Source organism: Tenrec ecaudatus, chromosome 3, assembly GCF_050624435.1.
Source record: "Tenrec ecaudatus isolate mTenEca1 chromosome 3, mTenEca1.hap1, whole genome shotgun sequence".
Classification (NCBI taxonomy): domain Eukaryota; kingdom Metazoa; phylum Chordata; class Mammalia; order Afrosoricida; family Tenrecidae; genus Tenrec; species Tenrec ecaudatus.
Window position 1 is genome coordinate 106,957,952 of NC_134532.1, and position 22,707 is coordinate 106,980,658.

At 41.6% G+C, this 22,707-nt stretch overlaps 1 protein-coding gene across 14 annotated transcripts in view; it reads right to left on the reverse strand.

Annotated features, from left to right (window-relative positions):
* The window catches only part of ANK2 (ankyrin 2), a 648,733-nt gene that overhangs the window by 62,932 nt on the left and 563,094 nt on the right, over positions 1-22,707 (reverse strand). For 9 of the 14 annotated variants that reach the window (XM_075543900.1, XM_075543907.1, XM_075543899.1 and 6 more), the window contains 3 exons: positions 11,355-11,499; positions 4,320-4,422; positions 3,500-3,603 (listed from right to left, as the gene is read on the reverse strand). In XM_075543900.1, coding sequence (XP_075400015.1) covers positions 3,500-3,603; positions 4,320-4,422; positions 11,355-11,499 — 352 coding nt within the window. The remainder of the gene's footprint in view (positions 1-3,499; positions 3,604-4,319; positions 4,423-11,354; positions 11,500-22,707) is intronic. The other 5 variants (XM_075543894.1, XM_075543902.1, XM_075543896.1 and 2 more) reach the window with 1 other exon arrangement.

Consider the following 22,707-nt stretch of genomic DNA (forward strand, 5'->3'; position numbering starts at 1 on the left):
ATATGCATTACTGTCAGTCTTTTTTTTGGCCAGATATTGGCTGCTTCAGTTATGTAGAACAGATTTTTTCAGTCAATATCATTCTCCTGTATTTATGGACATTTGTCAAAGCAAATTTAAAGTGGAGCTAAAATGAACTCACTAGCTGTATTTATTTGTGGTATTATGAGGTAAGTGTTCAACAGCCAACTGAAAGTTCAGCTGTTCAAACCCCTTAGCCGTTCCACATGAGAAAGAGGAGGCTGCCTGTTCATAGAAAACTTTTCAGCCTCTGAAACCCTCTGAAACTCACAGGGTCCCTGTAAGTTAGAATTGACTTCATGACAGCGGGTTGCTTGTTGGTAGAAATTATGCCTTCTTTCTCCTTATGAAATAGAGCAATGTTGCACACACAACCAGTGACAACAAGGGGTGCTATCCCTTCCATCAAAATTCAATTTTTTATAACACTTAAGTTTGGGTCAGAATTTGAAGATTTGGGTTAAGAAGTCTCCCACTTAATTAAAGACAAATTTTGAACCTAGAAAACCCTGTTACTCAAATACTCGGTGTGTAATGAATAAAATAAGAAATAGTTGTTACATGATTTGATGTGATGAATGTTGTTCATATTTATTAGCATCACGGCAACTTTTCAAATTCAGGACACTTAATCACTAAGTTGTCAGTAGTAACTACGCATCCTATCAGAGTCCTTTGCTATATCATTTGTTCTAGCACACAGCACAGTAGGGGCAATGATAGGTGACACAATTATCTGATAAAATTGATAAGATAAACACCTTCATTCTACTTTGTACCACAGTGGTACTGCCATCTAGAGAATCCAGACTAGATTGTGCTTAACCAATTTGAAACGTATGGCAGCTGTGTATGGGGAGCATATAAGCCCTCATCCATTCCAGGGACAATGGCATGCATTTGAACCGTGTTTGTTAGCGCTCTCCTCTGGGACCCATAACGGCGGCACTCTTCTTCCAGGGGAGCTCAGTGAAACCTCAGACATGTCACATCACTTGCTCAGTGTCACTGCTTGAGTGCCAGGGCCAGCGTCTGAAGTCCGACAGGTCTCCCTCCAGAGCACACTCATTCCAAAGCATAGTCCCCCTTGCAGTCCTCTGTCTCCCTCCAACTGCAGATCACAGCAAAAAGCCGTGCTTCTTAAAGGTAAAAACTAGGCCTTATTTATCTGTTCTCTTGAGTGCTTGGCACAGTGTCAAATTCTTCTTAGGGGAATTTGATAAATATACAAAGAATTTAAAAGTAAATAAATGGAAGAGATAAAGAACTGTTGAGATAAGGAACAATAGGTGTACATTAACTACCTAGCTTTCATCAATAATCAAAGCTTTATTAAGCAAAGTTGCTCCCTTCTTACTGTTATTTAAAAGATCTCAGCCATTCGTGAAAATATCAAGGGAGTCCCGGTAATGTAGTGGTTACGCATTGGGAGTCCCCGTAATGTAGTGCTTATGCATTGGGAGTCCCCGTAATGTAGTGGTTACGCATTGGGCTGCAATCCTCATGGTCAGCAGTTCAAAACCACCAGCAGCTCTGTGGTAGTGGAGTGGGGGAAGACTAAACTTTCTACTCCCCTAACTAATTACAGTCTTAGAAACCCCCCGGGGATCACTATGAGTCAGTAGTGATTCGATGTCAGGGAGTTTTCTGTTGTTGTTTGTTGGTTTTATAAAATATAAATGTCCAGACTTGGATTTGGTTTTACAAAATATCAATGTCCATCAGTAGATGTTCTAACCTGCATGGCTTAGGGTGGGACTTGGGTATAAGGATATTGAAAACTTCCAGGTAATTCTAATAGACAGCCAAAGTTGCAAGTATTTATCAACAAAGCTACTCTTTGAAATTATCAGAAAAATAAACAAGTTTACTAGGGACCAAATTAAGTAATAGATTTAACCACTGGACTTTTGGGTTCATCATAAGTAATCAACCATAAAATTATCTACTGACAATCTGGTTTTATACAATGGGCACGTATACAGATGCATTTAAACTGAGTATCTCAATGTCCTTCAGAGAGATACACAGGACTCCTTAAAGAAATTTCTTTCCTAAAGTAAAAGATGTTTTTGGTGTGTATTTAAAAAGGTAAAATCAGCCATGCGTAGTTAAATCTTTTGTTGTTGTTGTTGTTGCATAGTTAAATCTTATGTCACTTAAAAATGTTTGTCACTTTGTAGGCTGGATATGGACTTTAAATACCTCATTATGATTATTTTCTATAATTGTTTTCTATTATCTCTCAAGTCCTGACCTCTTTCTCTTCATAATCATTATTGTTGACCAATTTTGTAACAGAAACAAATGCTGTTTTTAATAATTTATCACTGTGAGATTGTATAATAATCACTTATATGTTTTAAAATATATAAATAAATAAATAAAGTATACGAGTGAATTTGAATGACGTTTAATTATATTCTCATTCTTCTGAGGAGCTCTGCATAAGGAATTAGCTTTTCCTTACTCAATGAGAAGCGTATTAAGAAAAAAGAGTATTAAGATGATTTTTTAATATCTGTGTAATTAAATGCCATTTTATGAGCTCTTATTTAGTATATTAGACTAAGAAGCTCCAAAAAATTAACTATAATATCTTAGACTGCTTCACTGAAAGGAGAAATATGTAGAGACAATAAAAACCACAAATGTTTTATTACTTGAAATAGTTGACAGATTAAAGAAAAGGACTTTGGGCCACTTTAGACCAAAGTATTGTATTTGGTTAGGAAAGGTTTTGTGAACAACGACTTAACCCTAAATGAAATGTGGGGGCATTTGTGTATAAATATGTTACTATATTACTTAAAACAGCAAAAAATAAGAAACAAACGTGAAACACTTCAATTTAAAACTGTAAGAGTTGTGTGTTTCGTATAATTGAATTCTTACAATGTCATAACTTTAAGTCTGTTTTATATTATTTAGCTCAACTCGGTACTTGTTAATAACTTAATGTAAACAAGCGGTGTGCCTTACATAGTGTGGGTGTACCCTGCGATGCTCATTGGCTGCATTCAAATTTTCCTTTATGTTCCCATTTCACGTCTGAACTCTATCCTTGGGTGCAAATCAAGTGTCTGGGACATGAACATTATTTTAAATAAGCGAGGTGTTTATTTCAACTAACTGAGCAGGTAATCTTAGCAAACTGGAAATTTTCTTGAAAGCAAATAATCCTGCTTATTCTTTTACGCGCCCTTAAGACATTAAGTGAACGGTAAGGCCACTTGGCTAGCAGCAAGCTGTGAAAATCAATTCTACTTGTGATTCTGACACAATGGTGGTTCTATGCTGAATTCAGCCCCCTTTGCTGGTTGGTTGGTTTGGATGGAAACAAGGCTATGTACAAGTTTCAACAACGGTCACCTGCCCGGCAAGCTAGGCGTCAATGAAAGCTCCTGGACAAAGCTGTTACTTTGGCTCTCATCTCTTTTTCCCTCTTGATCTGGATGCATCATATTGATTTACTCACCCTGAATGGATCGGGCTAGAAGAAAGAGCCACGTTGTCTAAGTTCTCAGTGCCCCAGCTTAGCCGATAAGAATTCCTTTCTGCCTCCTTGGCTAGAGTTGGCCCCTAGACACAAAGAACACTGGCTTGTAGAAACAAAACAAAACAAAAAACACTTTCTTTCAATGGAAATAACGTAATGAAATCCAAAAGGTGGTTTCACGGGAGGACGACATTCTCTGGACGGACTTTCATTTTTAAGATATGACCAAAGGCTGACACGCTTAAAATGGATCTTTCAAAAAGCATCTCCATGCAGATTGTATCGCTGATTATCAAGCGCAGAAGTGACTGCCAGGGGAAAACAGGCGTCCATTTCTTGGGCAATGTCCAATCAACGCAGAGCAATAAAATCCTATCTCAAACAAAAACAATTGAGGTCTGGCTCCAAGTCTTTTTCTAAAAGCTAACACTCTTGAATCTTGGGAGATGTGCTGAAGCTCCACCACTCCATTTGTACGCCAATGCCTTCTGCGCTCCTTCCTCCAGTGGGGATTTTATAAAGGAGCTGGCTTTTATCCCAGTCTCCTTGGAGGAATCCCGTATAGCTGAAGAAACATGCAGCCGATGAGGAGAGAAACCCTGCCCGACGACAACCACAACCACCACAAACGGCTAACTGCTCACGTTTGGGGAAAACCCTCCGATCGCTCATTCTTGTTTATCAACTGAATTAAGAATGATTTTTTTAAATTAAAAATACCCTCTACACTTTTCCAGCATCATGCACGATTAAAAGACTCTTTATGAAGCAGAGACACAAAGCAAAATAAACTACGTACCTGATGACTGGGGATCACCACGGTCTCGTCGATCATGGCGCTGTCCTTCAAGTAGGAGGCATGGCTCAGGGTGTGAGACCTGTCGGAACTGAAGGATCGGAGGCTGGTAGGTTGGCAGGAGGTCATGGTCATATACCAACAGCAGTGGTAGGGTTGGGAGGATGAAATGATGAGCCGAGCGGGAGAGTGGAAAAAAGCGTGCTATTAGCTAACAGTGCAACTTCCAGGGGGACATCACTTGCCACCGTGGGAGCAGGACACGCAGGTCCCTGTGTTGCCCTACCTCTCTGTCCAGCAGCGAAACTAAAACACCTTTTCACCGGTTCCTGCCAGTCAATGGCAAGGGCACCAGAGAATCCAGAAGGTAAAACTTGATACTCCTAATCTGATTCATTTTCTCCCCAGAAATGTTTGCAAACAGCAATAGAGCTTGCTCTAGTGCCAGCACAAGAAAGTCGCCAGGAAATAATTCCAGATATAGATTGCTGAAATCTGTGTGAAATGTTAATCTCTGTGTAATTAAGAAAAATGAGGGCAGAAGTAGACTGCCCTCGGAGCAGAGAGCCAAATGAAACCCCGCTTTCTTCTTGGCTCCTTCTTTTCCATTCTCTCCCCGGGGCTCTTTCTCCTCTCCTCACTACATGACTGGATGCGGGGCCATGCCCCGGGAAGAGACAGAGCGTGATGGACTGTGGCCAGATGCACGCTTCCTGCGGAAGTGGAGTTCCTCTTGTTTGTCTCTGGTGTTCCCAACAATGCTATGATTTCAAAGGAGAGCCCTGTCCCCTTTGCAGGTCCTGTGCATGGTGAGTGCAGAACCAAGGAATGCGTGTTGCTATAGCAATGAGATGCAAGGGCGCAAGAAACCGTTTCCAAGCACCACCCTGAACACAGCCACACCTGCCAGCAAATAAACGCACTGCACTGAGCACACAGACCGAAAAAGGAGCTTTGGCTTCAAAATGGGATTTAGGCCTTGATCCTCATTGTTTGGGGGTTTTGATGAATAAGATGTTCAAAATTCTCATTTATAAGCTCAAAAGTGATGGGCAGAACGTGACATTCTCGCCCATAGTATTTAATTCCTTCTTTAGCAACTTCCACAGCCAACCGAGAGACAGCGTGACATTTTAAATCAACTGCAGCCATGGTAGTCTAAGAATTAAAGATCATGATCCAAAAGATTAGCCCAAAGCCCATAGGGAAAAGAAAAGGGAAAAAAGAGGTCTCCAGGGCTCCACAATACTTATCGAAGCAAACTGTCATTTACTCTGCGCAAGTAGCTATTTGGCCACTGAAGCAGAATTATGGACTAAGTGTCAAGTTAGCATATATGTTTTAGTTGTAATCTTTTAGCCTAACTTTAGGCACAACGTATTGTGTTCTTTATAAGGCATCAGTATCGGCACCGGCAATGATTCTTTAAATCCGCATCCCTTTGTAGGTGACTCAGAAGGAACTCAGGTCCTGTTTTGCAGGTAGGTTTACACCAAAGACAACAGACCCCAATGGATGCTCAGAGGGTCAGTGACATGAGCAGAAGGAGTTGATTGTCGTTATCTCCCTCTACATCTGTGTGTCTATGATATAATGAATCTAAATGTAATTTTGGAATTAGCTTTCTGGTGTCACTGAAACCTTTGGGGAAGATTACATTCTCAGGGGCTTTAACCCCCCCCCCTTCACTTGGGGAGTTGATATTAGGAATGGGTTTCACATCTGTGCCATTAGCTTTTGATCATTTACTATGTAAACGGGTTACAGACTGCCTTAACTACTTTTTATCAGACCTTGAATTTGTGGCAGGGCAAGAGATTAAATGACCAGGAAAAGAGAATAATCTTCGTAAAACTTTGTCTCTTTCAATTAGTGGATTACATATTGTCATCAATTTCCACTTGCAGTGACCCTGAGAGCAGGGTGGGACCAGCCCCACAGCACGTTCAAAGCTAGAACCGTTTCAGAAGCTGGTTGCCTTTTATCCCCCCCACCCACCCCGCAGTTTCAGTTAGCATCCAGGCACTTAACCATTTGACCACCAGAACTCATTCCCACTGATAAATTAAGCACAAAACACAACTCAGACTCACTGCCAGCAAGTTGATTTCGACTTACAGGGAACTTATGGGACAGAGTAGAACTGCGCTGGTAAATTTCTGAGACTGTAAATGTTTCCAGTGATAGAAATCCTCAGCTTTCTCCCAAGGAGCAGCTGGTGGTTTGGAACAATTATTTCTTCCCTCTTTAAGCCATAAAGAAAGAAGCCCTGGTAGCCAAGTGGGTTAGAATTGGACTGGTAACCTCAAGGTCAGCAGTTCGAAACCGCCAGTCACTCCACAGAAGAAAGATGAGGTGTTCTTCTCCCATAAAGATGAACAGCCTTGGAAACCCACAGGGGTAGTTCTGCCCTCACAGGGTTGCTGTGAATGAGAATCAACTCCAGGGCAGTGAGTTTGGTTTGTGATTTGAAACCATTCATATAGTTAAGTGCTAATTGTATGTGCTTTGTACCAACCAGCACACAAACAGCACCAGATCAATAACTCTTAAATTCTGTTCTCCTTTATTTAGAATTCAATTGGTCGATGAAGAAAAAGTAGAAGGTCCAACCTCTTCAAATTATATGGTTTGTGAATAGACTCAATATCCTTTGATCAAGTGCTTTCAATTCGGTACAGATCTGTTAAGTATATGCCAAGGCTTTCTGCTCCGGTGAAGACCGAGTCTCAGAACTCACAGGGCAGTGCGCAGTGTCCTAGAGAACCACTGTGAATCAGAAGTGATTCGGGGCAGTGAGTTTTGTTGTTGATTTTTGTTACCCTAGATTTAGAGGTGAAATATTTACAGATTTAAAGGTGCTGAATGTTTAAGAATGAAAGGTACAAGTATTCAAGAGGCATTATAGTATAAAATTTAAAATGTTTGCTCATAAGAGCAAGTGCAGGCTATGTCTTTAGGAAAACTTGACTATTTAATACAGCCCTGGAAGAGTAGAATCACAGATCTCAAAGTGGAACTAGAAATTGGAGTCGGGTGATAGGTAATACATGAGTCCTAAAAGGTATATGAAGGTATAACAAATAAAATCTGTTGATAGGACTACCACCATGGTAAACGTCGAACTTTCCGAGAAAGCATCCAGGCCTCAACTGCTAATCTTGCAGAGACTGTGGCCTCTGGGTGGACAGGTCCGTCTTTGTTAGGACTGAAGTATCACAGAGCCATTTGGGGCTGTCTGTGTGAGTTATACTGTACCACCAGTAGTAGAGGTGCTTTTACATATCCATCTCCCTGACACCAGGATCTAGTTCTCAGATTGGTTTTGGGGTGGAAGAGGTAGAGTGGCACTGTTTCTTCTGTCTTCCCTAGAGCACACTCACGCACAAAGAAAACCAAAGAGCGAGAAAGAGGAGGAGAGAGAGACAGGTTGCAGACCACAGTGAAAAGGAGGAGTACAGAGAACAAGAGGCGTACTTGGACGTGTAGTTAAGAAGTAAGGAGAGCTGGAGACACAGGGGGAAGGGAGCACAGTCCAGGCAGAGCCATCTATCTACGTGGCTCAATGTGTTGCCCCCCATGGCTACTGCAGCTTTCTCTGTTGACTGCCTTAAATAGGGAAGCCATGCTTATAGTTTCTCACTGTTCTGATTTTCTATGACCTGCCACAGAACCTACTACCTGAAATAAACATTTCTAGAATACTCCGTCAGTGGAGACAGTCTGTCTATAATAATAATGGCCAGAAAAAATCCTCCCTGTAATAATAAAAGCCAAACCAGTGGTCTTGAATTATTCAAGTCCTCAGATAAGAAATAGTCCATTCTGATCTGGAACATTACAAACAATTCGAATAGTACGCAACAGGGCTGTCCACTTATTTTCATTAAGTCTGGGGTATGGTTTCTCGGTGAGTCAATTTACAACTACTCTGACTCGTGTTAGTTTAAAGCTTTACTTACAGACGTGACAATTCGTGGTGGCCTATGTATTGTTCACAGTGGCAAAACGGCTTTGCAAACACAGGTGTTATGAACGTTTGTGATTCAAAGAAAAGCACAGTCATGATCATCTTAGTAAACTGCAATATCTATTAGACATTTAATTAATGAGAATGTAGAACTCTCTTGGATAAGTGACTATCCAAATTTTTCATTTGTTTTCTGTAAAACCTGAAGACACTTCTTTTCAACTGTAATCAGTTGTCCTTCAATGTTTCACCTTGACCTGGGATAGCTTTTTGAATTTGTAAACAACAATGAAGTAAAACAGATACAATGCCAACCTAATTGGGAGTGGTTGTATTTTCATTCATTAATTTATACATACGCTTATTCTTCCACATCCATGTACAGAACTGTTTTCTGTCTTCAAGTGTACACTGACTACGTTAGCTTCGCAGCCAGTGCTAGTGTGTTATCAACCACAAGGTGGCGATGTGAGCGTTAAAACAATGTCTATGATCTGATTCCGATATTAAATTTCATAAATAATACTCTAAACGCTTTCTTGCTCAAAGAATGCTGAAAGAGGCAACTGAGGGTTGTGATTAATCACCAATTAATCCCTTAATAAAAGAGATAATTCTGAGGAGAAACACTTTAGGCTGAGAGTAGTGTGATCATTCATAGATTAATGATAAATCCATAATCCTATGATACAAGCAGACACACACACACGCACGCACATTAAGCAATGAGCAGGGAAATGTTGATGTATCCGGAAGGTCATGTCGTCATGCTACGTAATACCTACCTGGGCATGGTACTGTTGAAGGCACACCAACAAAGAGATAATGAAAAGGAGAAATGGTTACCAGAAAAACAGACTTACTTATATCAAACTGCCTAAGCAAAAGAACAGCAATAATAATAAAACAAACAGGAAAACCATGAGAAGGAGATGCTGCTTGTAATTACATGTTGGAGATCATGAAACTAACTGGCAATCTAGAAGTGCAAGGAGGGGCTGGAGATCGAATCATGTCTTCATTATGTCATGCCCTGTTCTTACCTGGTACTAAGTATGCATAGCACTTGCCCCTGCTTTATGGAAAATACTACTGTAAACTCTTTCTTGCTCTAAAAACCCTGAAAGAGGCAACAGAGGGTTAAGATTAATCACCAATTAATCCCTTAATAAAAGAGATCGTGCTGAGGAGACACACTTTAGGCCGAGAGTTGTGTGCTTGTTCATAGATTCTCCACAATGCATGTAAAGGCATACCTACTTCATTTTCGTGGGTTTTAAAATCTACTAAGACTCTCAGATGAGAAAGTCCAAATAGTTAAATGTGTCAAAACTCAACACAGGCAGTCCTAACACTGTCACTAGCCCTGGCAGTGGAGGTGACACTCTTGGAGAGGATCCTCGTTCTGGAAGCTGGCCCTTAGGACTCTAACCACGGAAGCAAAGGAGACCTTCTCATCTTCCTTGTCTGTATCCTGTCCAGTATTTTCTGACTCAGAGTAGAACTGTCCGTTAGGCCTGAGAAGGCCATGGTCTTGATGGACGCTGACCGCCTATGCAAGGCTGGTGGATTCAAACCAGGGGCCTTCTGGCTAGCAGCTGAGCACTTTAATCATCGTGCTATCAGGGTGCCTCATCCGATCTGGTTGATTCAAATGTTCCTCTTTCTCCAAGTCTCTTAATGGCTACCAATAAAGGTAGTGGTCAAGATTTTTCTAAGCACTGCAGACCACAGCTCTTGATATGGGTTCCCATCCTCAAGGCTTGGCCTTTGTCAGTTTTCCTTTAAAATTCCTCCTCTGTCTCAATGACCCATCTAAAGTTCACATAGGATTTCTCATCCCTAACCACTTTCCCTTTTACAAGCCAGAAATGCTGCCCTACATGTACCACAACTCTCCTTCGTGTATGAGCTTTGGAAAGCGCCCAATGCCCTCCCTCCCTTTTCTCACCAACTCTCCTTACTCATCAGTCTTTCTTGGCTTAGGGTCACCTCTTCCAGGAAGCCCTCGGTAAAACTTAGTGAATCACTAGCCTGACGTCACCACATGAAGGCTTGCTTCACCATTCATGTTACTTATGTGGGTGCTCCCTGCACCTACCATAAAGTCTGGCACAGAAAAACACTCATGAAATTCAACTATTTAAACAAGGAATTGTTTTTGAGAGGGGAGAGGTCAAGAAAGGCTTGTTATCGCTAGCTGCCCCTTTCACGTTGGTTATCCTTTATAGGTACTCCCTAGACTCTAGATCGTCTGCTTACTCATAAAACAGCTTAGAATTGAGCCCATTCTAAACTACACACCTCACAGTATTGCTTAGCAAAACACATTTTCATTTCGCCTGGCCCAAATTGTAGTCAAGCCTTGGATGCCATTTCTTGGCTTGGCTGGGGAGAGATTCGTTCAGCTTTCCTAAAAATATAATAGATGCTCATTATGCTAATGACCAGTCACCAAAATATAATATGGTTCTGTTTCAGAATATTATATATATATAAGCCTCCCCAGATCTGTTTATAATGCCTGGGATCCCCAGACGTTACTGAGAATACATTTTGCATACAGGCTCTTGAGAAATTCTGTTGTGATTCTTTTGAATGACAAAGTTTCAGGCACATTACCCTTCAGAATTCGTTTCTTTCTAAATCTTCCTCTCACAGAAATCATCAGACTGAAAAACCCAGGGGGCCACAGTGTGTCCAGATACCACAAAGCAAAAAGGCCCAGCAGGCAGAGCCGTCCTTTTCATTTGACTGAAACTAAAGCGGGAGAGAATTAAAAACAGAGCTAAACGCAAACAGCTCTTTATTTCTCATCGCTCAGCCTCTTATTGTTGTCTGGCACTGTCCAAGTTATCCAATCTCTGTAGGTAGGTCTCGGTTTCTTGTCATTTGGAATGGGTGCTTCTCAAAGGTGTTGGACAAACGGAATCACATGCTACTGGTGAGACTTTGGGGAGGCGCCTATGCAGTGCTGGAGCACTCTGCCTATTTTAAAAAATTATTGTCATGAAAAGATACTGCCCACATATCTGACGTGCTCTCAGAGAGCAGCTCGCTGTGAATACCTGTCAGATCGGCCTCCTTCCAGACTGTACCGCAGGTAATTCATGCCGTCCAGGAACTGACTGCTGGGGAGAGAGTCGTCGCCCAGTTCCTTCAGATCCTCCGGCCTGAGGTACTCGCCCCCATCGCCTGTCATTGTGTCATCCCCTAGATGCAATCAGAGGAAGAGGGTGCAGACAGTTTACTCGTGGGATCCACATCACCGGCGAAATAGGGCTGTGGTGAGGAAACGTGTCAGCCGAAGGGCCTGGGCTTGAGTGGAGCACTGCCCACCAGAGCAGACCAGAGCCCACGCGGGCAACGCCGAGGTTCAGTATTCATTCCTTTCCCATTACTTACCAAGAAGAAATAATTAGCCGAGTGGTAATTCTATCGATTAGATAGAAATCAGGTTGCTTTCCTCATTGTTTCTTAATCATAATAATATATGTGTTAAGCTATATCATGTTATTGAAATAATTTTAGTAACATCGTATCCCTATGTTAATTGAAAGAATAGCTTCTCTGTGTGATTGAAATAATTTTATACAGAATGCCCAGCATGAGTAGTCTCTCTGTATGATTGGTACTATGCTCAGAAATGACTACTACAAACATGAAATATTATACATGAGCTCAGAGAAATTGAGAAGATGGACCAAGCAGGCTCCACAGGGAGCAAGACCAAGATGAAGGGAGCAGATTGTGACATTTCTCACAAGTCACTTGGAATTCCCTTTAAAAACGTTGCAGAGTATGTTTTGTTGGAAACCAGATGGCTTCCCAAAGATGAAAACAGAAATAACAAAGTAAATGCAGTCATTAGGAGGTGACAAAAAGAGATGACTAAGGGCCAAAGCCTACATTTAACAGCCATAACGCTAGGTGTGCAGTCTTGGTTGAAGGTAAATTCTGCAGACATTCAATCACAGAAAGACTCTATCTCCCATTAGTGCACGGGTTGGACGACTCCCAGAGCTGACACCAAGTCTACTCGAAGATCCCTTAGGGGACTTAAGTATGTACAAGGAGCCTGACAACTAGTTCAGGGAAAACACTTGAGGGGATCTTCCTCGCTCATTAAATTAAGTTAAATTGCAGAGAACTAGTCCCAGAGTTTGGATACTGGGAGTGCTGGCGGAGTAGCAGGTTCCTTGTTTGGACCGCTGTTCTCACAGCCAGCAATTGGACTCCACTAGCCGCCCAGGGGGTACAGTTGAGGCTGTCTGCTCCCATAAGGACTTCCCATCCCAGAAGCCCTGGGGAACAGTTATACTCCATCCTACAATGAGTCAGAATTGACTCATTGGTTTGGTTTTAGTTTGATTTAAGATATCATTTCGAAAGTCACTAGTAATAGGTTTAAGAAGAAACAGCATTAAAACAGGGCTGTGCCCTCCACATTTCATTATTTTGTATCTATATATTAAACTAAAACCAAACAAATCCTCAATGCGCGAAGTCGATTCCAACGTAGAGGGTCATGACAGAGATGTCCAAGGCTGTACATCTTTGCAGTGGCAAATAGCCTCATCTTTTGCCCACAATTTGAATTGCCAACCTTGCGGTTAGTAAACCAACATTTACCACCATAGCGGTGGGTTCAACTCTGACTCATGGAGACCCTTCATGGCAGGCGAGAACGGCTCCCCATGACTGCTGATGGGAGTAGAAAGCCACATTTCTCTCCTGCAGAGCTGCTGGTGGATTCAAACTGTTGACTTGTGGTTAGAAGCACATGACCCACTACACCACCAGGTCTCCTTAGTGTCACCAAAAAACTAACCTAACTCACAGTCACCGAGTCAGCGTCAACTCATAGTGACCCCATACGACAGGGTAGAACTGCTTCTGTGAGTTTCTGAGACTGTATGCAGCAATTTATGGGACTAGCAAGCTTTGTCTTTCTCCCTCAGAGAAACTGCTGGTTTTGAACTAGTGACCTTGCAGCTAGTTGCCCAATGTATAACCAACTACTATGCTACTAGCGCTCCTATTTTTAAGGATTAGGTATTAGATATTAAAAAAAAAATCTCTTGCCCTGAAGTGATTCCAATGAATGGTGATCCCATGTGCTTGGGTGTAGAGCTACACCCACTGGGCTTTCTCGACTGTAATCTGATGGCAGCAAAGTGCTGCCAGGCCTTGTTCTGCGGTGTCACGGTGTGGATTCGAAGTGCCAACTTTTTGGTTGGTAGCTACGAGCAAACCATTTACATTACCCAGTGACCCCGGCATGTATCAAAGGATTACTAGCCCTCTCACTTATCTAAAGACAGCCGGAACAAAAGAACTTCCAGTAAATCGAGATGCAGTTTACCCATCACTAGATTTTTATTTTGTTTAGATAAGTGAGCTAAGCTACCTAGAGTTAAATTAAAAGTTGAATCTTTAGAATCAGCTATAGCTGGGTTCAAATGCAAAGTCCACTAACTATTCACCAGTTAGTCTTCCTGAGCTTGAGTTTCCATAACTCAAAAATGAAGATGGTATGAATAACTTGTTTTACAGGGTCGTTACATGACTCAGATAAAACATTTCGGAATATCAAGCAGAGTGCTATAACATGATTGTTAGCTATTGCTTTTATTAACAAAATGGTCAGAGTGTTGTTGCTACATCCACAAACTGTGGTCTAAGACTTTATTTTCTATATAACACAAAAATAATGTTAAATGCATATGCTATAAGTAAGAAATATAATTGTATTTAGTTTGAAATTTTTATAACTCTGACTGCTCTCTGAAACACTGCACTTCTTTTTTTATTTTTTTTTCCAACTAAGGTTGTTAGAGTGATTTTCCACTCTTCTCTGCAGTGTGGTGGTTTGTGTTGGGCTGCCATAGAAAAGGTCAGCAGTTCTGAGCCACCAGCCGCTCTGTGAGAGAAAGACGAGGCTTCCTGCACCCATCTATGGAACAACTCTACCCTGTCCTGTAATGTCGGAATAGACTCCATGGAATGGAGGGGATTTCATGAAGATTATTTTCCCTAGGATGCCTTCAGAAGGAAAGATGCACTTAGAATAGGGATTTGATGACGAAACAACAATTTCATCAAAGGCAGAATGCAGGACGTGTCAAGTTTAAGAGCTAAGTGTTCAGAGGAGGAAGGGAGAGTCCCAGAGAGGGTAGGAGGACTCAAAAGGCCTCCTTGAGGGAGGAAATGGAGCTGGTTCTTTGGGCTTGCGTTTGCTAGGCCAAAGCAATGGCCTTATAGGTGTGGTACGAGTGTGTAAGGGGTCCTGGCAGGGGGAGAGAAACTGTTTGCATCAAAGGTTAATGTGCATTGCAGGTAAGAGACTGCTAAGTGACAATGGTAAATCCTTATGTGAGTGAGGTGTGCTAAAAGCCCAGGAAGAAGGCTTGTCTCCAAATACAAGGGATAAGACCGAGGAGTGTGGGCAGGTTATTACAGAGGTTGGAGGACCTATTTTTACATTTCTACTATTTCCTCCCTCTTGTATAATTGTTAAACTTTTACATAGGCCTGCTTTTATTTGTCAAATAAGTTGGATACCACTTTGTATACTGCTGGGAGAAACAAACAAACCTCTCTAAGATCAAGTCTAAGAATACATTTAAGAAAACATAAGCATTTTCTGGTTAGAATATGAGATGAAAATTTTTGCACAAAATAATATGAGACATTTCTGAACACTTTGGAAGACTCAATTTGTCCATTTGTGATCATGAAAACGGTTGAATGCAGAATCTGTAATGTAATACACACAGAATACAATTGTATTCATAGATCTTTTGAGCAAGAGACAAAAAAGATAGCTTAAAATCCAACTTATCCTAAAAAATTTTTAAATAGAATAATACAGGACATAGCAATTCCACTCCTAAGCATATACCTTCAAAGAAAACCAAACAAAAGCCCTAAATGTTAGTGTGTCAGTGGCTAGACCCTGCCCTACATTAAAAGTATCTGGGAAAGTGCCTGTTTGGGGATTATTCTTGCAGTACCACCATAGAGTTCCTCCTGGTCTAGTACATTCAGGTTCTAAAGCACACCACAAAGCCAAAGCCATTGCCATTGAATCAATGGGCAGAGTAGAGCTGCTCCTTAGAGTTTCTGAGACTTTAAATCTTCAGTGGAAATAAAACAATAGCTACAACAACAATAAAAACTCTATTATTACTTCAAGGTCTATTTGTTGCCCTTGGGGACAGACAGGGGAGAAGTAGGAAAAGGGAGATGTCAGGCAGAATAAGTATGACAAAATAATAATAATTTATAAATTATCAAGTGTTCATGGGGGTGGCACGGAGCAAAGAGGGAGGGGAAAAATGAGGAGCTGATACCAAAGGCTCAAGTAGAAAGCAAATGTTTTGAGAATGATGAGGGAAACAAATGTACAAAAGCACTTGAAACAATGGATGTATGTGTGGATAAGAATTGTACATGCCCCCAATAAAATTATTTAATTGGGTTTTTTTTTTAATTTTCAGTGGAGCAGACAATCTCATCTTCCTCCCACAAACAGGCTGAAAAATTGAACCTCTGATCTTGCCATTCACAGCCCAATGTTTAACCTGCATCACCACCTGGGCTCTGAAAACAGGCTACAGAATAATGTGAATCAAGGTCGTGAGATGGAACATAGAGGTGCATTTTGAATTTAGTGGAATTGGTAATTAGTTTAAATTTTTTTAATTTCAACTTTGGTATATAATTGAAAAATTCTGTGTGCAGCTCCAAGATTTTTAAATGTTTGAATGTATCCAATCACAATGAAGTCCAATCCTTGTCGCTGTTCTGTTTCGGAATCTTCATTTGCTCCTGTATTCTCAGATACCATGCCCTCATTGTCAACTGTCTCCTTTTATCACTTTTCCATTCCACAGATTAAAATATCTTTCGGTCATCTTTAAAATACAGAAACATAGCCCCCAAATGAAGGAGCAATGGGGGGAGGGGAGTGGTGACTATCAATCAAAAGGTCAGCGATTGTTGGCTCCCATGAAAATTTATACAAGTCCCAGGGAGCAGTTCCACCTGCCCATTGGTTCACTATGAGTCAACATTCACTCAGGACCAGTGGGATTGGAGAATTTTTGGGGGGTCCTCCAACCATACTCCATATCCTTCAAACTCACTGCTCTTGAGTCAATTCTGACTCAGAGCAACACAATGGGGCAGGGTGGAACTCCGTGAGAGTAGAACGCCTCATCTTCTCCCAGTGGTCCAGTGCTAACGGAAAGGTTGGAAAGCAGAGGCCACCAAGTACCTGGAAAGAAGAGCTGCTTCCCCAATAATCAGCCAGTGAAATCCCGGTGGGGCCCAGTTCAATTCGGACACCTCTGGGTGACCGGAAGTTGGAATTAACCTAATAGGGAAATTTGAGACAATGGAAAGAAAAATACCCTCCCGAATCTTGCAGTTGTCGTTGCTCTGAATTCAGTGTGAGTATGGAACCCGTTGTGTGCGGAGGGCATTCAGGGCTGGGACACTTGAGAAGCCTATTTCCAGGTTTACTTTCCAAGGCACCTCTACGTGAGCGTCCACTGCCAACCTTTTGGCTGGTGGCTGAGTGTCTGTTCACCGACCATTAGACCTCTTTTCTTTCCGTTCTGACTCCTCTTCCTTTCGTAGGCAAACCTATTAGGTGGAGGCTGACTAATCTTGGCAATGAATCAGTGGCTAAAATGTGATTTCCTCTTTGGAATTCTACCTGCCTTAATCTCTCATGATTTTTTTCCCCCTAACTTTAAAATTTTTTTTCTCAACCTCCAATCCTCTTCAGTCCTGAAGTTTCCTATTTGACATATTACATGTTACTAAGAATTTTGAGATCACCTCTATAGCAAATACGCCCAGAGCTATATCCAACCCAGGAGCACGGGTTGAGTAGTGAGTCACATGTTGGCCTGCTGAATGCAAAGCCAGCCGTTCAAAACCACCAGCCAGGGCCTGGGGAAAGGCTTTCCTCAACCCTGAAGAGCTGCAGTGTTAGAAACCCACAGGGCATGCTTCCTTACAGTTTGTTCTATAAGAGCTCCATGCATCGAAGCCTAGAGAATGGTACTAAAATAGCTTGGGTTTGGGGGTTTTAATTATGTCCTGCCCAAACCCTTTCATGAATTCTAGACCCCTTTTACAATTGTTTCTAGGACCACTCCACCGTAAATACCATGGCTATCTCAGATTTTGCATATTCAAAGTAGAATGCATCTTCCTTTTTTAATAGCATGTTTTCCCTGCTAAGACCCCATATAAGCAAACAGTACAGGTCTTTCCTGGCTGAAGCCACAAGGTAAAGAAAGGATGAGTCTACAGAAAACTAATATTTTGACTTATATTCCTTAGCTCTTATTATTCCAGAAAGATGTTTTCTTGTGTTTCAGATTATGCAAAGGCATTCGGCTATGTAGAGCATAACAACTGTGGATAATCTTGAGAAGAATGAGCATTCGGGAACACTTCATTGTGTTCATTCAAAACTTACATCTGCATCAAGAGGCGGTGATGCAAACAGAACAAGGGAACGCTGCCTGGCTCAAAGTCAGGAAAGGCGTATGCCAGGCTTGTATCCTTTCACCGTACCTGTTCGATCTGTGTGTTGAGCAAATGACCAGAGAAGCTGCATAATATGAAGAAGAGTGTGGCATCAGTTGTGGAGCAGGACATCGTGTCTGGTAAAGTGGAAGGTCAGTCAAACAGAGGAAGCCCTCAGGATGGATGGACACAGGGGCTGCACCAATGGGTTCAGGCATGAGGAAAATGGTGACAATAGCAGAGGACCGTGCAGTGTTTTGTTCTGTGGTGTATAGGGTCACTTTGCATCAGAGGCAACTGGAGGGTACATCTCAACAACAACAGCAATAATAAAAGCCTCCGTAGGGCACATATATCAAGAGCGTGGGGATAAATGAAGATAAAGTGGGGCAGTCATAGGGTCTCCTCATCCTAACCACCCTTCGCAATACTGCCAAGAAAAAGGCTCTCAGAAATGTGAGGGGGCTCACTTCCTATCAAGGTAGTAGCGTCCCTGAAGAAATGCGTGGACGTGAAAGCTGAAGTAAGGATCCAGGGTTCACACTAGAAATGAGCGTGTCAAAAGAGGCTGGCGCCTCCATATTTCAGCCCAACACTCCTCCACTCTCAAGGGCTCTCGATTATCAGTACACTTCACTCCAAAGACCTTGTGAAATGCTGCAGAAAAGGGAATGCTACCCAGCTGCTGCACACCCTTGAGTCCCGTGTTATAACTGAGCAGCTGTGGAGCTGAGGCAGCTCAAGATCCTACAGAGATGCTCAGATTACCCTGATGGCCTGTGTAGGGCCGGACAACACCATTCTCTTGGGCTCACTCCCACTTCTGTCATGTTCCTCCATCAGGACCTTATTTATAGCAAAACTGAGCAATTACAAGAGCTTTCTGATGAGGTTTAGATTGCACACTCACAATTTAATACTCATGTGCCCCTGCACAAATTACTTAATGGCTTTAGGCTGAATCTCCTACCTGAGATTAAAAGTGAGGGGGTGTAGATCCCTAATCGTTCATTGGAACGAACTGAGACAGTGCACATGAGTATAGGTGTTTAGAAAGGTTTTCTCTTTCTCCGATACTTACCTCCTTTCAATGTTTTCTCAAGATAATCCCATGGACCATGGCCATTTGATCTCTGTCACAAACGGATTTCGTTCTGTTTGGCACTCCCAAAATCCATGAGATTGTGTCACATTGTTCCTGCTCAGACCTTCTCGGGAAGGTATGCAAAGCTGATGACATGATGCCTTCACTCAGACTCCTTTTAATATACACATTCGGCGTCCATGGGTTTCTTTTTCAGTAATGTAGTGACCCGCAGATCACTGTGATACTGAAAGACATGCCGCTGCTGTTTCAAAATCCCATGGTGGACCATTCCAGCAGAACTCCCAGGATAAGGCAGGCTGAGAAGAAAGTTCTGGTGATCGATGATTACAAAAGACTCTTGCCTAGCATCTGTGGTGTGTCCCAAGTTGGAAGGCACACAAAACCACAGTGGTATGGGCCGTACCCATGAGCATAAAAATGATGCATAAAAAAGATGTTTGTTCTGTTGTTCATAGGTCATGCTAAGTCCCACTCAACTCAATGACAACTAACAATAGCACCTTCTACATGATTGCTCCTCGGATACTCCTGGTTCTTGAGGGTAGGTTGATGCCTTGTTCACTTTAATCCCACGGCTTCAAACACAGCAATTGCCACATTCACTATGGAATGCATTGAAGAGCTGGGTAATGCCACTGCTTTCCTGTAACAAGTACATCTGAAAGGGGATGTGTACTTAATGTGGTCATCAGATGACTTTATATCAACTTGAATTTTGATTAAAATGTAGGGGTGGAGGCCAATTGTCAGTCAGGTCCCAGCCAGAGGGTGCCTCCTTGGGGATGTGACCGTCTTATATCCATGCGAAACTGGGAACCACCCTATACTCCTCTACCCCCACCCCTCCGCCTCTCTGTGATTTCGCTTTCCTGCTTGCTGGGATTCTGCGTCCCTGGATGGCCGCATGCGGGCCACTCAACCCTGAGAGCTGTCATGTTCCCACGGACCTTGAAGCCACTGACTTGTACCTTTCCTGCCCGCAGCAGCACCTTTCTGCTCAGCAGCCTGCAGCGAGGGGAGTCTGCAGAGGGCTCTGGCTCGCATTGGACTTGTAGACTTGCGTTGGACTGGGCTGAGATGTATTCTTCTGTTATAAGGTTACTTGTAGATATAAAGCTCTTTCTTGTATGTCACTGGATTTGTTTCTGACTTAAACATTTAGCTTGACTACTCTTTACAACATTAAAATGCAGCAAAATTACTACAGAAAATCTTATGGGGGAGGCAGTTCTATTCTGAAATCTGAGTTTGTTTTGCTTGTTCCTGTAGAGAAAACAGGGCCTGGGTAATACATCCCAAACACATGCAGCTGCAGAGGCACATTCCACAAATACAGTTTATACCTCCCAAAGCATTAAAAGATTGGGCATGTTTTCCATCCAAATTCCTTTATACGAACTCTTAACATGTAAAAGTTACTTCAGAATACTCAAAATATATTCTTGAAGTAAAAACAATAGTTTGCACATTCTTCATGGGAAAAATGTTTACAAGATTGCTCTAAAACCAGCAGTTCTTCTCAGAGCCTCAATCATGTGACCCATATTATAAAAGTCGTAGAGGGGGCTCTAAAAATTCCGACCCAAGATTAATATTTCCAAAGGGGGAGGTCAAAGGAAAAGGAAGCTAAACCATTATAATATAATTAATATTTTTGTTAAGTTTTCCCCAAAAATTTGGAATTTAAAATATTAGAGAGTTTTTAAAACTTTTTTCTCATAAAGGACAGCTTTTCAAGAGTTCAAAATGTTTTATAGCTAGATTATATTTATATGTAGCAGATCAAAGAAGATATGGCACATAAGTGGAACTGCAACACACCCAGTAAAGATCTAAAACACATACACTACTGGACTTCTTCATTAATTGTTTTGTAAACAAAAATTGTTCTAAAGTTAAATAATCACTATCTGATTTATTTGACTTTTAGATTTCCACTTACACGCCAACTGCTATTGCGTCATTTCTAGCTCACAATAACCTTATAGGAATGAGGGGGCGGTGCCCTGGGGCTTCTGAAGCTGTCCATCTTTCCAGATGAAGAAAGGCTTCTTTCTCCACAGCCGGTGGGTTTGAACTGCTGCTTCTGTGGTGAGCAGCTTCACTTGTCCAAAACCCACTTTAACTACTTCAGCACTCGGATGCCCTTCCCTTAATAGGTCTGCTTAAAGTACTACCCCATGTACCTCGGCATCTTCTTTCTACATAGAGTTTTACAATGTTTATTTTACATTTCTATGTCAAAGTTCACCCTACATAATTTTTAAGGGTTGCTTTTTTTTTACACCGTCTCCATTTCTGAATATTATATTATGCCTTTAAATATCATAATATAACCATGAATTTGATATCTCTACCACACCTAAGATACAGATTCACTTGGGCCTGAGGACATGACAAGAAGGACACATTCATTTCATGCAGTCTAGCTGAGTCATAAGTATGTTCCTCCTCGTTTAGTGTCACCTTTACAAATAATTCTTTTCTCTCTGAATTTATAGTCAAAGAAGCAACTTTCGTTTTGACAAAATATTTACATATTGTTCATTAGCTCATTTCATTATATTAATGGATCTTGATAATAACTGCAGAGTCATGAATAAATAAGCCAATTATGGATTTATGCTCCCAAGTTAATAAAATCAACACTCAAATGCACACTTTACCAATCCCAACCATAGGACGCATGCACATTCAAAACAAATTAGTAGCAGCACCCAGATTTGAAGAGTAAGCAGGTTGCTTCTATTGAGTAAACAAAGACCAGTAGCAAATGTCAATTTTCACTCCAGCAATAGCCTCTGAAGGTACCTGAGTCACTAAGTGCATCCCCATCAATAAATTGGTCACCAAAACGTTTTAAAGCTGTTCAAAACATAAGGGAAGATAAGAAAGATAATCCGAAACAAAACACGGTGCACATGTAGAAATAAATGCTAACAATTAACTGGACCCATATTAGGATAGCACACAGAGCATTATAGTAAAGACAAGTTCTTGACGGCTTTGGCAACACCTTGGATTTGTTCAGAAGTAATGGCCTTGCTCTAAGAGTGCTCCGTCTTATGTGCTGTGAACGTCACCTGAACGCCATGCCTCTGACCAGTACGTGACTGAACCAACGGGCTCCAGGAAAGGACACCTCTACCTCGTGGCTGGGCTTTGAAGAGCCTCAAGAAATGTCATTCATGTTTCTAATTCATAAAATAAAATAATTACTAAGAGCAATTCGTATTGGGCCTCGTATCATTTTTATGGCACTCATGTTACAAACATATAAACATTTGCCATACACATAGATATATAGATAGAAAATGGTTCTTATGATACTGACATTTGACTAACAGTCATCTGATTGCATACTTTTTTAATGCTATTTTCACTATTTTTTAACTGTGTATGTTTTTGGCCTAATGGGATGATATTACCTAGAAATCCAGAATTGGAAATGAAGCCAGACACCTGTGACTAGATCTAGCTCCAGCAACTGGCTCCACTCTGCCCCCACCAGTCAGTCGCTAGGGCGCTTCTTAGAACAGGATCCTTAGACCTTTGTTTAAATCTATTGCTTTGCGTGATTTTCATCCATTCTGAGAGCACACAGGTAAGATTTTCTGACAGATGGAATCTAATTCTTTTACTAAATCTGTCCTGTTTGCTGCTGCTCTCTCTTTAGCTTTCTCTAAGACGCTGCTTCTTTGGATTTCAAATAAAGTGTGTACATTTTAGCCAGCCAAAAAGCAGGGATGCTTCAACATGCCCTT